This window comes from Mauremys mutica, chromosome 17 (genome assembly GCF_020497125.1).
Source record: "Mauremys mutica isolate MM-2020 ecotype Southern chromosome 17, ASM2049712v1, whole genome shotgun sequence".
Taxonomy (NCBI): domain Eukaryota; kingdom Metazoa; phylum Chordata; order Testudines; family Geoemydidae; genus Mauremys; species Mauremys mutica.
Window position 1 is genome coordinate 22189815 of NC_059088.1, and position 15048 is coordinate 22204862.

General features: G+C 55.6%; 1 protein-coding gene across 1 annotated transcript; it reads right to left on the reverse strand.

Moving 5' to 3' along the window:
• Positions 1-5518: 5518 nt before the first annotated feature.
• Positions 5519-12290, reverse strand: MRPL9 (mitochondrial ribosomal protein L9). The gene is made up of 7 exons (XM_044992021.1): positions 12145-12290; positions 11150-11309; positions 10235-10359; positions 9065-9115; positions 8176-8277; positions 7397-7480; positions 5519-5983 (listed from the first exon to the last, which is right to left on the reverse strand). The coding sequence occupies exons 1-7, from the start codon at positions 12247-12249 to the stop codon at positions 5873-5875; spliced, it is 738 nt and encodes a 245-aa protein (XP_044847956.1). The 5' UTR covers positions 12250-12290; the 3' UTR covers positions 5519-5872.
• Positions 12291-15048: the final 2758 nt, after the last annotated feature.

Sequence of the window (15048 nt, forward strand, 5' to 3'; positions counted from 1 at the left end):
GGAGTAGGATCGGGCCCCAAACAGCTCTCCCGGTGCCCAGCTGCCTCCCCTTTGGCACAACAGACAGAGCCGAGTCTGCAAAGCCAGAGCAGCCTCGCCCGGCTGGGGAGAAGCAGCAGGCACCAACCTGTCCAAGCGGCTTCAACACAAACAAGCAAGTTCAGTGCCACTGAATGGGGCCCAGAAAGCGAGCCGTGGGGCAGGCACAGCCCGGGCAGAGGCAAGGGAAGAATCTAAGTCAGCCTCAAGTAACAGCATCCAGGTGAGCAGGCAGGCCAGGCTCTGGGGCCATGCAGCCCTTGGCCTCTCTGCGGAGAAGTGGATTGTCGGGCAGATTGCTGTGGTGGGGACGCTTGTTTGCTAGAGGAACTAGGCTGAGACCCACCAAAACTCATCTCAGAGGCCAGCAAAGGGACCAGTCCCTGTCACTGAGGTAACACAACGTGACTGTGCAGCAGGGACAACACTGTGTGCTCTCCGGGACAACGCCCCTCCCTCCCCCCCCCGAAGCTTTGCCTAGGATTTGACACGCACAAACAAGTCGATCTCAGACACACATGTACACAACAGAGTGGGAGAGACAGACACACACTCAGACATCTGATTCACCCACAGTGACACAACACACACTTAGAAACCCGCACAGACACAACGCAGAAACCCGCCTATAGAGACACAACTCACACACATCCCGCTCTTGCATTTCCATAATCACTTTGACTTCAGCTTTGCCATTCCTGGCTAGTTTTGCATTTGCTTTATGACTCTTCATTCGCATGTGACTCGGTTCCTTTTCATCTCGACGCCGCCAGCCCAGTTGCCGACTCATAAAAAATGTTGCATTCCAGCCACATCACCCGAGGCTGGAGATTTCAAACAATTTATTGGGCCCCATATAAAATTTAAAGAGCCCATATATCGTGCAGATTGCCGACAAAATGTAATTTCATCGTATGCAACACGCTGGTAGCATCCAGCCCAATCAATTTCCTTCTCGACATGGGACCATATATAACTTGTGAGTTTCAATAACATTCAGGATGGATTCTGAAGGGGAAAGTTAACAGGGCTCATCTGCCTATGCACCTCCCCTGATTCAGATGCAGTCGCACAGTGCCTAGGGTCCTGGCCTGGCTGGCCTCCAGTCACCACCACAATAGAGATGCTCAGTAATAATGACCTCCTGGATGGAATATCTTGGGAGACTGAACCAGCCACCTCGGGATTTACCAGCAGGATTGGCTACTGTGTAGAAAGGACTGCGATGGGCCACTAGTGGATTCATCAGCCTCTCGCCTAAATCAGCCCCTAGACCAGGGGTCGGCAACCTATGGCACACGTGCCAAAGGTGGCATGCGAGCCAATATCTGGACCCTTCACCCAGGCCAGCAGCAGCAGGCTGAGCGGTTCACCCCGCCACCGGTCTGGGGTTTCCACCACTGGTCCCACTCAGTGCCCGCTGGTGGCCTGGATGAAGGAACCCCAGGCTGGCACCGGGCTGAGACCCCGGCTGGCAGGAGCCAGCGGCCGAAACCCCAGAGCGGTGCTGGGGTGAGCCGCTCAGCCCGCCGCTGCTCTGGGGTTCTGGCTGCTGGCCCCTTGCCAGTCGGGGTCCCCGCTGCAGCCCCCCACTCACCTTGCTTCTGGTTGGAGTTCCAGCGCAGGCCCCCTGCCAGACAGGGTCCAGGCCTCCGGCCCTGCTCAGCCCTACCAGCCGCCAGCTCCACTCACCTCAGCTGCCAATCTGGGGTTCCAGCCGCTGACCTCCTGCCAGCTGGTTAACAATTGACCACGCAGAAGCCTGTGTGCAGCTTAAAGTATCCAAATAGGTGTCACTAGACATTGGAAAACTCAGCAAGGAAAAGCCAGGGCAAGGATCACACTAAACTAATAAGATCTGAATTTTAATTTAATTTTAAATAAAGCTTCTGAAACATTTTGAAAACCTTGTTTACTTTACATATAACAGGAGTTTGGTTATATAATATGTAGACTTATAGAGAGACCTTCCAAAAAACATTAAAATGTATTAGTGGCACGTGAAGCCTTAAATTAGAGTGTAGAAATGAAGACTCAGCACAGCACTGCTGAAAGGTTGCCGACCCCTGCCCAAGACAAAGCTTTGATCTTTTCGTTTGATCTTTGTTTACTGGCCTGGCCTTCAAAGCCTTTGGGCCATGGCCTCCATCGCTTGCCCCGGGTGCTGGCGCAGGCAAAGTACTAGGTAGTCTGAATGGTGACGTCCGGCACTCGCTGGGATGGAGGATTGGGCTTTGCATGCGTTGCTGCAAGAAGAGACGAGACTCTAGAAGCAGAGCTGGGGAGGAGGCTGAATTTCCCGCTGCCTGTGTGGTATAAACCTCTCTAGGGGCATGCTTCAGAGTGGTAGCCGTGTTAGTCTGTATCATTTTTCCTCCCTTGTTATCCTGCTGTCAATTGAATTGTCTCGTTAGACTGACCTCACACTTGGGAAGGCCACTCACATCTTCTCATGTATTTATACCTGCTCCTGTATTTTCCACTCCATGCATCTGATGAAGTGGGTTTTAGCCCACAAAAGCTTATGCCCAAATAAATGTTAGTCTCTGGGGTGCCACAAGGACTCCTCTAAGGGGCATGGATCAGTGCCGGGTGTTAGCCAACGCTCGCCTGCTATGGTAGCTTTAGGAATGTATCTCTCAGGCACGTAAGACAGAGGGATGCCAGGGCTGGACATCTCCACTTATATACCATTCATTGTGTTCTCATTTCAGCTAACCCCTCCCTGATTTCTGCACCCACAAGCCCAAGTCCTCTTCCATTCACTCCCCAAAGAGATTCCCTAATTATTAGCCCCTCCCCCATTGCCAGGAGATCCTTCAAAGGACCCTTATTCGCAGAAGATCCTGAGCAGCTTCCCATGAATCCCCCCTTCTCTGCTTGCTCTGCAGTCAGCAGTAGATGCCTCACTGGGAGTGATCCCCAGTAGATCCTTGCCCTCTCCCACAGTAAATCCCTGGTCCCCCTCCCTCAATGGCTCCTCAACAATTGATCCAGTAGATCCCCAACATGTCCTGGCTAAATTCCAACATGGGTGAGGACATTCTGCCCCCCTTACATTCCACCTGCGCTTTCCCTGGGCTACAGTGGCCTATATTTTCACCAAGGCCTAGTGATTTTAGGGGTCCAACTTGAGATACCTTGAAGGAGCTGGATTTTCAGAAAGGGCCACAGCGCCCCGCCTCAGAAAACAAGACCCCTCCGAGATGGCTTGAGGTGAGCAGCCCCCAAAAAAGAAGCCTCCCAAATCTCGTCTCACTTTTGAAAATACAAGCCACAGGTATTTCACTTCCTGTCCTCAAAACGTGACCATGCGGTTGTGGGCTGTGAAACTGCCGTGTGCTCCCCAGAAGTGGCTGCATTTTGATGACTGGCCAAACAATCCTGTTTGTTCAGCAGTTTGTTAAGTGCTTTGGGATCCTACAGGCAAGATGTGCTAGAGCTCTTATGTGGAGAGAGGGTGACCGTACCTGTTCTCCAGCCTCCACCCCTAGGTTATCCCTTTGCGCCGCCTTTTAAAGACAGGCTGCTGGAGCAGGCTGCTATGGCAGCAGCAGAGGGAAGTCTCTTCTTTCACTTTTCCACCATGCAGCAAACTATTTAAAGGAGGAGCCAGGCTTTTCTGATTGGTTGCTGGCCTGAGTTGCAAAGCATCATGGAAGCGGGTGGGTTATAATTGCCTAGCGGTGGCTAGGGAAGAAGCTGTGGATGGCAGTGCCAGGTACTAGCCAGCTACAAAGGGAGAGGTGGATTGAAGTCAAAGGGCCCAACCCAGGCAGAGGGCGGGGCTCCTCACCACACGGCCGGCGGAGTCTGACCCCCAAAGCCGGCAACATGCAGGGGCTCAATGTTATTCCAGGTTACTTGCGGGAGACGAGAAATGCAGAGGGGAAGCGGGTTGCTGAAGTAGCAGAGGTGGGATGAGAACCCCAGCATGCTCCTACTGGCACGCTCTAGCCAGAGGCCTCCAGCTGCTCATGGGTGGGTGCATGAGGCTAGCGTGGCCTTGGTCTGCCAGGCTGAAAGCAGCTGCCTGGGCACCGCCAGAGAACAGGGGTTGGTGACAGGTGTTTGCAAATCAAGCTCTCTGGGCACCCTGAGCTGCAGGAGGACACAGCGATCACCTCCCTGCGTCTGCTGGCGGAGATGATGGCGCACTTGGCAAATCTCATCAGGCCCCAGCCTGCACTGGGAGGTGAGAAGGGTCTTTCCCAATGCCGGGCTCCCCCTTAGCTGCAGAAGGGGCAGCACATTCTGCAGTGAGTGGCTCTTTGGGCCAGGTATTTCATAGGGGAGAGCCAGGGCCTGAGCCCTGCTTGGGACACTGCATCCTCCCTGCCCCCCCAGGGAAGGGCCCAGGCTGACTGTCCATCCCAAGGACTTTGCACAGGCTGTTGGGCATTTAAACTCAGGCTTCACAGGATTTTGACCAGCACCCTCAGCTTCAGAACTTGCCTCTCCCCCTCAGAGGTGGAATTGCATGTGCCCAGCCTCTCCTGGAGGCAGAGAGCTGGCGCGGGGATGGATGGATTTAACCCCCTCAGTAAGAGCAGGGGACCTTGAACAGGGGCAGGAGGGAGCTCTGGTGGGCTGCAGCCAGCAACGAGGGCTCACACTAGCCCAGCAAGGGGGCTACAGGGAATAGGGGAGGATGCCCTGGTGGGATCACGTTGCTCTGGCTGGGTTTGCAACTGGCCCCTGGGAAGGGCTCAGCCCTGGCAGAGATGATGTCAGACGCTGAAGATGGGGGTGTGGGCTGGTAGAGGAACCAGTCCCCACATGGAAATGCCCTTCCCCTGCCCCTTTGATCAGGGACCAAAGCAGCTGGGGTCCCCCAGTCACACTAGAGGCAGGGCATTGAAGTCTCTGCCCACACTGCCCTGAGAGCAACTACCAGAAAGGCGCTTTGGCACAGAGAACCCTGACTCAGGCTCTGCCCCAAGAAAGGGTTGGCAGGACAATCTCTGGTTACCCTGCTTCCAGCGCTGTAGCTGCCGCATTTCAGCCCCGCTCTGCCACCGTGACAACGAGCAACACGGTGGTTCTTTGGCTCTGGGGTATTAGCCCCATTCACCCATGAAGTCGCTGCAGGGGCAGAGGGGAAGGGTGCCCGGTGTGGGTGCGTCCCTCCCTCCTCCTGTTAGAATGCCTGTGGCAGGGAGGGCGGCGAAAGGGAGCTGGGATCTCCAGCCCAGCTGAGAGTCTTGTTCCTGCAATAAGGTAACTTCCTGTAGGGACTCTCCACCTTCCATTTCCTCTCCTGCCATCCGGCTGGGCTGGACTCAGCACTGGCACTACCAGGCATAAGGCTGCACATCTGGGAACAGACCATTTGGCGCTTTTCTACTGATCAGGTGAGTCACTGGTGGCTGCTTCTCCCAGTGCTCTCCCCTCCCCTCCCCATAGGGCATTTGGCCTCCAGCTGCCCCACTTCTGAGGTGTTGTCTGACCGAACCCGACAGCAACAAGACACAGCTGATTCCCACTGCCAGGGGCTTGGACACAGGAGCCTTTTATTAGTAGCTGTGAGCGTTCTGGTGTCCTGCTTTGACTGGGAGCAACGTACAGCACCTTGGGTGCTTTCCTGGTCCTGTGCAGAGAGCCCCACCTGGGAGGGATGGAGGGTCCCTTCATGGTTGCAGCGAGAACCTCCCCCCAAACACCGACAAAGTTTAAATGAAGTTAGCTAACTGCTCCCAGCAGAGAGAGGCCAACTGGGGCCTGGCTGCCCTTCTCAGCCGGTAGGGTGAAGGGTCCAGGTTCCGCAGCAGGGAGATTCTCCCAACAGTTCGACCTTCCGAGGAGAACTCCCCAGGACAGAGAGGAGGGGCCTTTACCCCTTCGATGCCGCCTGCTGGGCCAGCCAGTATTTGTAGCGCTTGGTCTTTGGCCTCATGAAGTTCACCACAGACATCGGCACCCTGACGGTGTCCAAGCCATTCACCTGCAACACAGAAGCCCAGGACAGAGACACAGGTTAGGGCCCCAGACAATGAGCCGGCCCCGTGCTTCCAGGTTAACTGAAGGCAAAGGGCCAGAAAATGGCTGGGCCCCTGCGGATCCCTCCGCAGCAGGTTGTTGCTGTTGGTCGCTGGCTAAGGGTTTCACAGGCAGGAAACCCTCCCTAGGCCTGAGGTCAGAGAGCACACGGGGCAGGTTCAGACGCAGGCTCACCAGTGCCTCGCGGAGAGGGGAAGACGTTTAGAGTTGCTTCAAATCTAGCTGAACGAGAGATCTCACCTTTAAAACCCTTCATGGGCTTGCTACAGCCGACCTGATAAACTGCCTCCGACTCCCCCCTCGCCCCCCATGTCTTCTCTTCCTGCACGGTTGGTACCAGGGCCTTCACCTCTGCCGCTCCCCTCTGAAATCTCCTGTATCCCTCCAGTTCCATTTCAAATCTCAGCCTGCAACATCAGCTCCTTTCTCCCTTGTCTCTCAGCGTTGGGCCATTCTGTTCCCTATTCTTTTGGGGTTACATCATGTAGAGAAGATACTGGCAATTACAGGCCCGCAGCTTGCTGAGCTGCAGTAACCAACACGGAAATGTAGCATGTACGCACACACGCATCGGGAATTCAATATGGCAAATTAAGCAGGAGGCGATGCAAATTGGTACAGCTGTAAATGACACCAATTCAGCTTTCGTCCTGCATATTTCAGAGCTGGCTCTCCTCCTCTAAGTGGGCAGGAAGGAAAAAAAGATGAATAGAAATGCAGCAGGCGAAATTCTCTTCTGCCTTGGACCCTGTGTTTTACAAAGTGCCTCCTGGGTGGGTGGGAGAGAGAAATCTTAAAAACCTGGCTCCTCTCTGCTGTGGGCATGCCGGCACTTCTCACGAGAGTAGGGGTTTGTCTGTGGCTTGGCCAAAGTTCTCCTGCCTCCTATCTTGCAGAGGGGCTGTCTACCCAGCTGGTAATCCGCCCCCCGAGAGGGGGTTGCATTTCCATGGGTATCTAGTTTATAAAGCACTCTGGAGTGTGTCAGGTGGTGCAGAGCTGGGATGCAGCAGTAACTTCGTGCCTGAGGATCTCAAAGCAGGCTCAGTTGGCAAAAAAGCTACGCCTCTCCCTCCTCCGCCCCCCCCAAAAGAGGCAGACAAGTATTTTCCCTGGTGTCACAGAGGGGGGAAACCGAGGTAATGAGCAGGGAAGTGACTTGCCCAAAGACACCAGCGAGCCAGTGGCCAGAGCGGAGATCAGAATTTGTGTCCTGATTCCCATTTCCCTGGCTCTAGCCAGCAGCCCAACATGAAGGGTGACAGGGAGGGTGGGGACTAGGAAGTTGGAGCTGTTTGTAGCTAAGTGACCTTCAAACAAAAGCAGCTGCCCCCTTTCCAAAGAACCGCACACTTACCGTCACTTCACACCAGTATTCGCCCCATCTCGTGATGGGCTCATCGGGCAGCTTCACCGCATGCGGCGTCACGAAGACATTAAGCTGAAAGAACCAGCACCACGACTTAGCCCCAGGATGCTCACTCCAACCCAATGCCAGCAGCTGTCCCTCTAGTCTAACCACAAACGGCGGCTTGTGGGCGTTCGACACTTAAACTAGGTGGAACAAGGCGGTCTGCTGCTGTAAGGGCAGCAGGGGTCAGAGGCCAGCTAGTCCTGCGTGGCCCCTTTAAAAACAGGCGTTTGGAGGTGGCTCACCGGGGGCCAGGTGACAGATTGATGTGACTGCCTGCTGGGGAGGGTAAAGGGGCGTTCCTACCGCAGGCAGGGGAAGCCTGGAAACGGGAGGGCTGGACAGGGAGTATCTGCTGCGACAGATGCCCAAGTGTTGGTGAGTTGGGAGGCCTGGAGATGGCAGAGACCTGCAGGGATTAGACAGGCTCCTGCAGATGCCCTCCGGCTTAACACTAGGACTGGCTTGGCCTTGTAAATCCTAACCCCAGCCAAGAGCCATCTAGTGAGAACGTGGAAGCCTCGGCCTCGCCCTAGATTTCTGGTCTAGCCCATTACAATAACTTCACAAGCTTCCACTCGAGCTGCTCACTGAATCCCAACCTACAGCGAGCCAGCTCTGCTGTCTGGGATTAACACGCTCAGCATCCCGGGGGCGGAGCTAAATTAGCCACCTCCCCCACCCTCAGTCTGCACGCAAGCCCCAATCACAGCCAGACCACGAACGTTTTTCAGGAAGTGGCGGGCGACCATCTCGTTGTTCAGCTCCCACTTCACGTTGTTCTTCATCCCCACCTCCAGACGGCAGCTCCTCAGAAACTGGACGGTCTAGGGAAGGGCAGGAGGATGACAGATGGGGAGCATGAGTGCAAGGAATGGCCGGGTCTCAGTTTAATTTCTAGCGGACAAGTGTCTGCATCACGAAGCCGCTGCAGTAACAGAACCCAAGACTGCATGGCTCACGGAGAACCAACTCCCCACTCATGCCTGCAGGAGGGTCCCAGAAGGTCAGGATTAAATCACGCTGGCAGGATGGGGGGTGGGGGTTTACCCAGTTGTCACCCACACTGCAAACATTCACGGAATGAGCAGCTCTTCACTGTCCAGTGTCATGAAGCCAGCACCGACTGAACGGCTTTGTTTGTTTGAAGAGCTAGCCCGGGGTAAAGCTGTTTCAGTGTCACTGATGGAGAACAGGTCTGGTAAACTCTCTTGCCAAGATCATGTTAAGAGATGGGTACCACTGGTTGACCGAGCCTTCATTATAACTCCGATTCAAAACTGGACTGAACTTAGGTACCTCACTCTCCCTTTAGAAGGATGATAGCATCAATCATTTAGAGAATGCCATAGGTATGGAATGGCAGTTTAGATAAAGACAAGCTCACAGTCTATGTATTTTTCTTTGCTTTTTATTGGGGGAAAAAGCTATATGAACGAACATCCCCACATAGAAAGACACCATGCTAAGGGCATCACTAATCAGATCAGGTTCCCATTAACACGCCAGGAGTTTCAGGTTTGTTGGCTGGGATTCTCCCCACATTTCATTGGAACTGACCCGCTATTTCATGAACATTCATCTGTCTCCCCACAACAACCACCTTTTACTCACCTTTTCACCACTCTGGGTTTGAAGTCTCTCCAGCTTCCCTTCGTCACGCAGCTATAAGAAATAAGATTGGGGGGGAAAAGTGAGACGAACACACAGTTAACAATGTCTCCCAGTTAATCTCTGCACAGTCCAGGATTTGGAGTTACTTTTGGAGCTCTCAATACAAAATGCCTTAGTGTCAGCCATGTCCCCACGCCGGGTATTTTGGGATAGGATGTCTCCGGTGTGCTATAAAAGCGAGTCACAACTCATTAATTCCCATTTCGCTAGCCAGCAAATCCAGCAATTGTCAAAAGCCCCAGTTCTCACCCCACTTTGCAACAAAGCTTTAATAGCAGGATTCTTTTTCAGCTTTGTATGGTAGATTTACTAGTGTATTCAGTGTTACATCATTGAAATTAGACAGCACTTGTCAAAGCAGGTGAAGAAGAGACTTTTGGCAATGCAGAATCCTTGACTGTGAATTATAGCAATGCCTTGGAGCCCCGATCATGGACCAACAGCCTATTGTACTAGGGTTGAATTTGTTAAATTACCTGTTACTTTGCAATACATAATTGGTCTCCTGGTCATTAGCAAGGTTATATTAACTGAAAGGCATTTTAAGCACTATTCATTTTATAGGGGATACTAGAAACAATTGACTTTACTCAATAGCCTTTACAGGGTGTTCCCAAATACATCTGTAACATTGCTAGCAAGATTTCTATTTTTAATAAAACAATCAGCAATTCAAATCCCAGTAATGTGTGCATGAGCACACACATACATGCGCGCACACACACACAATTTGCTAAAAAAAGGTTTAATCAACTCATTTAAAAACAAAACGAAATTACTCTCTTGGTTTACAGTCTCCTGATTGCAAATCTCACATAGGATTTAAAAAAAAAATAAAAAATCACAAAGCCCCAAGCGAGCAGCAGTTTCATTCTGAGGTTGCACTACCTGAATGTTTTGCTGAAGACATTAAACTTTCAGGGCCTGGTATATTTCCCCCAACAAAAATCACAGGTTAACTGTGTGAGCCAAATCCTAGCTTTTGGGAAATTGCATGCTGCTCCCACTGAATCCAGTGAGAATCTCAAATTGCTCATGGCAGAATTCTGCACATTAGGACAGCAGAGAGCACGTTGTGGGCTGGAAAGGCAATTCCCTCCTCCAACTCACCCTCATTTCCTCCTCAAACATTTTTTTGTTCTCTGGAGAGGCGTAAACTGCGAGTCCCTCGAGGAGGAGCTTGTTACGAGCCAGAGGTTTCTTCACTGAGACAATATCACCACGGCTTCCCAAATCTGTGAATGAGACACACAGGGCACAATATGACACCTCTGGCAAAGCCAGCACACAGATCATTAGAGAGCTTTTACAGTTACACAGTACATTCCACTTGAGAAGGATGCCAGAGCACTTCGAACACAGGAAAAGGAACTGGCATTTCAAAGAGAGTTTGGAAAACGACCTAAAAGCACTAATGTTTTGACAGAGGCATGAGAGATGACTGAGCACTGTATGGGGACTATCAGCTGCTTCACTATACCATGCTTCATATTCAGAACATATGAGCATGTATGTGTGTTCACACTCATAAGTGGAGTTAGGTTATTATTGTGAAGGAAAAGCTCTGAACAAGAATATCTAAAAATAACGAATAGCATTAAAAAATAAAACCAAAGGACACCAAGTTGAGTGGTTAAAGCAGAGGACTGGGAGTCAGAACTCCTGGGTTTGTGTCTGAGATCTGAGGGGAGGCTTTAGCACCAGCACAATAATAATTATTTCCATAATTCCTTTATTCCTAAACTCCAAAACCACTCTGTGTTTTAACAGGTAAAATCCCACACCCAACAATCCCTTCTGTTTTGTAGTGCAGTGATCTCCCCATTTTACTGCTAGGGACATAGAGGCCGAGCTGGGAACAGAACCCAGGAGTCCTGGTTCACTTCTCTGTTCTAACCATTAGAGAACACTGAGCTCATAACAGATCGGTGAAAATCAGGAAAGAAATACAGACTCCTATGACAGATACCCAGCACCACCTCAGCTCTTCAGTATGGAAAGCAAATGCCCCCAGTGGGAACTTACTGTCCACGGACTGAGTGAGGATCACCTCCAGCTCCCCCTTGGGCTGGGTCTTGGTGTCTTCCACCAGCCTGTAGATGCGGTGCCTCCTGGGGTGTAGGCGAGGCGGGCGCCCTTCTTTGCTCAGCGGGACCTTCCACCAGCGCTCCACCACCACTGTGCCCTGCACGGAGAAACTGATCAGCCCGGGCTGTGACCTCCCCCAAATACCCGCCCCCGGGCCGGGAAAGACCAGCCCTGAGAGACCAGCCTGGGGCATGGGGCATGACCGCCCCCCAAGAGACCAGCCCGGGGGGTGACACCCCCACCAGACCCCCAGAGACCAGCCTGGGGGGTGACACCCCCCCCCACCCCCCAGAGACCAGCCCGGGGCGTGACACCCCCCCCCACCCCCAGAGACCAGCCCGGGGCATGACACCCCCCCCACCGCCCAGAGACCAGCCCGGGGCGTGACACACACCCCCGCCCCGCCAGAGACCAGCCCGGGGCGTGACCCCGCCCCCCGCCCCGCAGAGACCAGCCCGGGGCATGACCCCGCCCCCCGCCCCCCAGAGACCAGCCCGGGGCGTGACCCCGCCCCCCTCCCCGCAGAGACCAGCCCGGGGCGTGACACCCCCACCCAGCCCCCCCAGAGACCAGCCCGGGGCGTGACACCCCCACCCAGCCCGCCAGAGACCAGCCCGGGGCGTGACACCCCCACCCAGCCCGCCAGAGACCAGCCCGGGGCGTGACACTCCCCCCGCCCCCCAGAGACCAGCCCGGGGCGTGACCCCGCCCCCCTCCCCGCAGAGACCAGCCCGGGGCGTGACACCCCCACCCAGCCCGCCCGAGACCAGCCCGGGGCGTGACCCCCCCCCCCGCCCCCCAGAGACCAGCCCGGGGCGTGACACCCCCACCCCGACCAGCCTCAGGGGGGAACTCCCCAAGAGAGAGCCAAGCCCAGGGTGTGACCCCTCCTCACATCCCCCCGCCCCCCAGGGACCAGCCCGGCCCCTCACCCGGCTGAGCGAGAGGCCCAGCCCCCGGCTCTGCGCCCCCAGCTGCTCCCCCGCGAGGCCCCGCAGCAGGAGGCCGCAGCCCCACCCCGCTCCCAGCCTCAGCATCCTCCGCCGGGGCCGCCCGCGACCGCCTCAGCGAAGGACCCGGGCCGCGCCGGCCCAGAGGAAGGACCCCGAGCCGGGGCTGCCCGCAGCGCGCCTGACGCGCCCCCTCCCCCCGCAGCGCCGCGTTTCCGCCTTATAGACCGAGCCCTGCTGCCCCCCAGCACGCCCCGAGAGACCCCCTCCCCCACCCGGGCCTCCGACCCCACTGAGCCCCCCACCCGCCAGCCCCCACCGGGATCCCCTCCCCCACTGAACCCCCACCCGCCAGCCCCCCACCGAGACCCCCTCCCCCACTGAGCCCCCCACCCGCCAGTCCCCCACCGAGACCCCCTCCCCCACTGAACCCCCACTTGCCAGCCCCACACCGGGACCCCCTCCCCCACTGAGCCCCCCACCCGCCAGTCCCCCACCGAGACCCCCTCCCCCACTGAACCCCCACCCAGCTGCCCTCTGTCGGGGACTCGAACCCCAACAGCGAAGTTCGTTGTCTGACCGCAGAGAGACAGGCAACACCAGCAAGGTCCGATAAAAAGTTCTTTATTGACAAGTGCACGTGTCAGTAAAAGAACAGCTCGTATCCGAAGAGAACCAGCCGCCCCTTTACAGCTTAGTATTAGCTTATATAGACAGTTTTATTACGTCATAGATCATTCACTAGAACAATCCACCCCCTTTGTCTAACAACTAGAAATTAGACACCTTTTAATATATACGCATGCCTAGTCTCTACAATATTGAATTGTTAATATCTCAACAAGCGCCAAAGGTTAGGAATGCGAGGGAGTTAAAAACACACCGAACACTAAACCAAGGAGTAAGAGTCAGAACTGTGAGATGCTTGTGTTTCTTATCAGTTCCTCAGACAGTTTGTTTCTCAATATAACACAGCTGGTCCCAGCCCCTTCACTGATCTCACTGTTTCCCAGGGCTTTGTGAGACAATGCTGCTTCTCAGTATTTTCCACTCTGGGATTACCCAGAAACCTCTATTAGCCTGACTCCAGTCAGGCTGGCATAACTGGGTTTTTTTGCTGCATCTTTATTCAGGCCTAACACCTCCACTGGGACCCCCTCCCCCACTGAACCCCCACCCGCCAGCCCTCCACCGAGACCCCCTCCCCCACTGAACCCCCACCCGCCAGCCCCCACCGAGACCCCCTCCCCCACTGAACCCCCACCCGCCAGCCCCCCACCGGGACCCCCTCCCCCACTGAACCCCCACCCGCCAGCCCCTACCGGGACCCCCTCCCCCACTGAACCCCCACCCGCCAGCCCCTACCGAGACCCCCTCCCCCACTGAACCCCCACCCGCCAGTCCCCCACTGAGTCCCCACCCACCTGCCCTCCACCGGGACTTTCTCCCCCACTGAACCCCCACCGGGACTTCCTCCCCCATTGAACCCCCACCCGCCAGCCCTCATTGAACCCCCACTGGGACCCCCTCCCCCATTGATTCCTCCCCCACCTGCCCCCCACCGAGACCCCCTCCCCCATTGAACCCCCACTCACCAGGACCCCCTCCCCCACTGAACCTCCACTAGGGTGACCAGACAGCAAATGTGAAAAGTCAGGACAGGGGGTGGGGGGTAATAGGAGCCTATATAAGAAAAAGACCCAAAAATCGGGACTGTCCCTATAAAATTGGGACAGCTGGTCACCCTAACCCCCACCGGGACCCCCTCCCCTACGGAACCCCCACCTACCTGTCCCCTTTTGACCCCCCCCACAGGACCCCCTCCCCCAGTGAACCCCCACCCACCAGCCCCTCACTAGGACCTCCTCCCCCACTGAACCCCCCCACCTACCTCCCCCACCAGGACTTCCTCCCCCACTGAACCCCCACCTACCTATCCCCACCAGGACCCCCTTCCCCATTGAACTCCCACTTCCTTGCCCCCCCCCAGGAATCCCCCTCCCCTCACTGTATCCCCACCGCATGTACACCAGGAACCCCCCATCCCCTAACCCCCACTGTACCCCCACCTGCCTGCTCCCCTCAGGGATCTCCTTTCCTCTCCTGTTGTACTCCCACCCCCTGTACACCAGGAACCCCCTAACCCCCACTGTACCCCCACCTGCCTGCTCCCCTCAGGGATCCTGACCCCCCTCCTGCTATACCCCTGTCTGCCTGCTCCCACAGGGACCCTCATCCTCCTATCACATTGTACCTCCACTTCCCTGCCCCCTAGAAACCCCCAACCTCTAACCCCGCACTGTAAACCACCTCCCTGCTCCCCCAGGGACCCCTTAACCCCCTACTGTACCCCTAGCTCCGTGCCTCCAGGGAACCCCATCCTCCTAACCCCCCGCTATAACCACACTCCCCTGCCTCCCACAGGGACTCCCATCCCCTAATATCACCATTCTACCCCTACTTTCCCAGCCTCATCCCCCCATTCCCATTTTAGCTAGAGACTCCCTCCCCGAAATCCCTGCTCCTCTAAGGGAACCCTTCCCCTGCTCGTCCCCTCAAGAACCTCTCCCCCCCACCACTGCCTTACTTCCTCCGGGTCTCCTTGCTGCTCCTCCCAACTCTCTCCCAGTGCCCTTCAAGGACCCACCAACTCATTCTCAGGGATCCCCATGCTTTCCCCTCTTTGGGACCCACCCACTGTCCATGCGTTCTGCCCCCCAAAGCATCAGTGGGGTTCCAAGCAATGGTGCCCAGTATTCTGGGACTGTAGGTGTGTGTGGGGGGGCAATTCCCAGGAGCCCCTGTGCCGATGGTCATGGGACTGCCACCTAATTCCCAGGAGCCCTCATGGCCATGGTCACCGAAATTCCCATGGGCCCTGTGCCC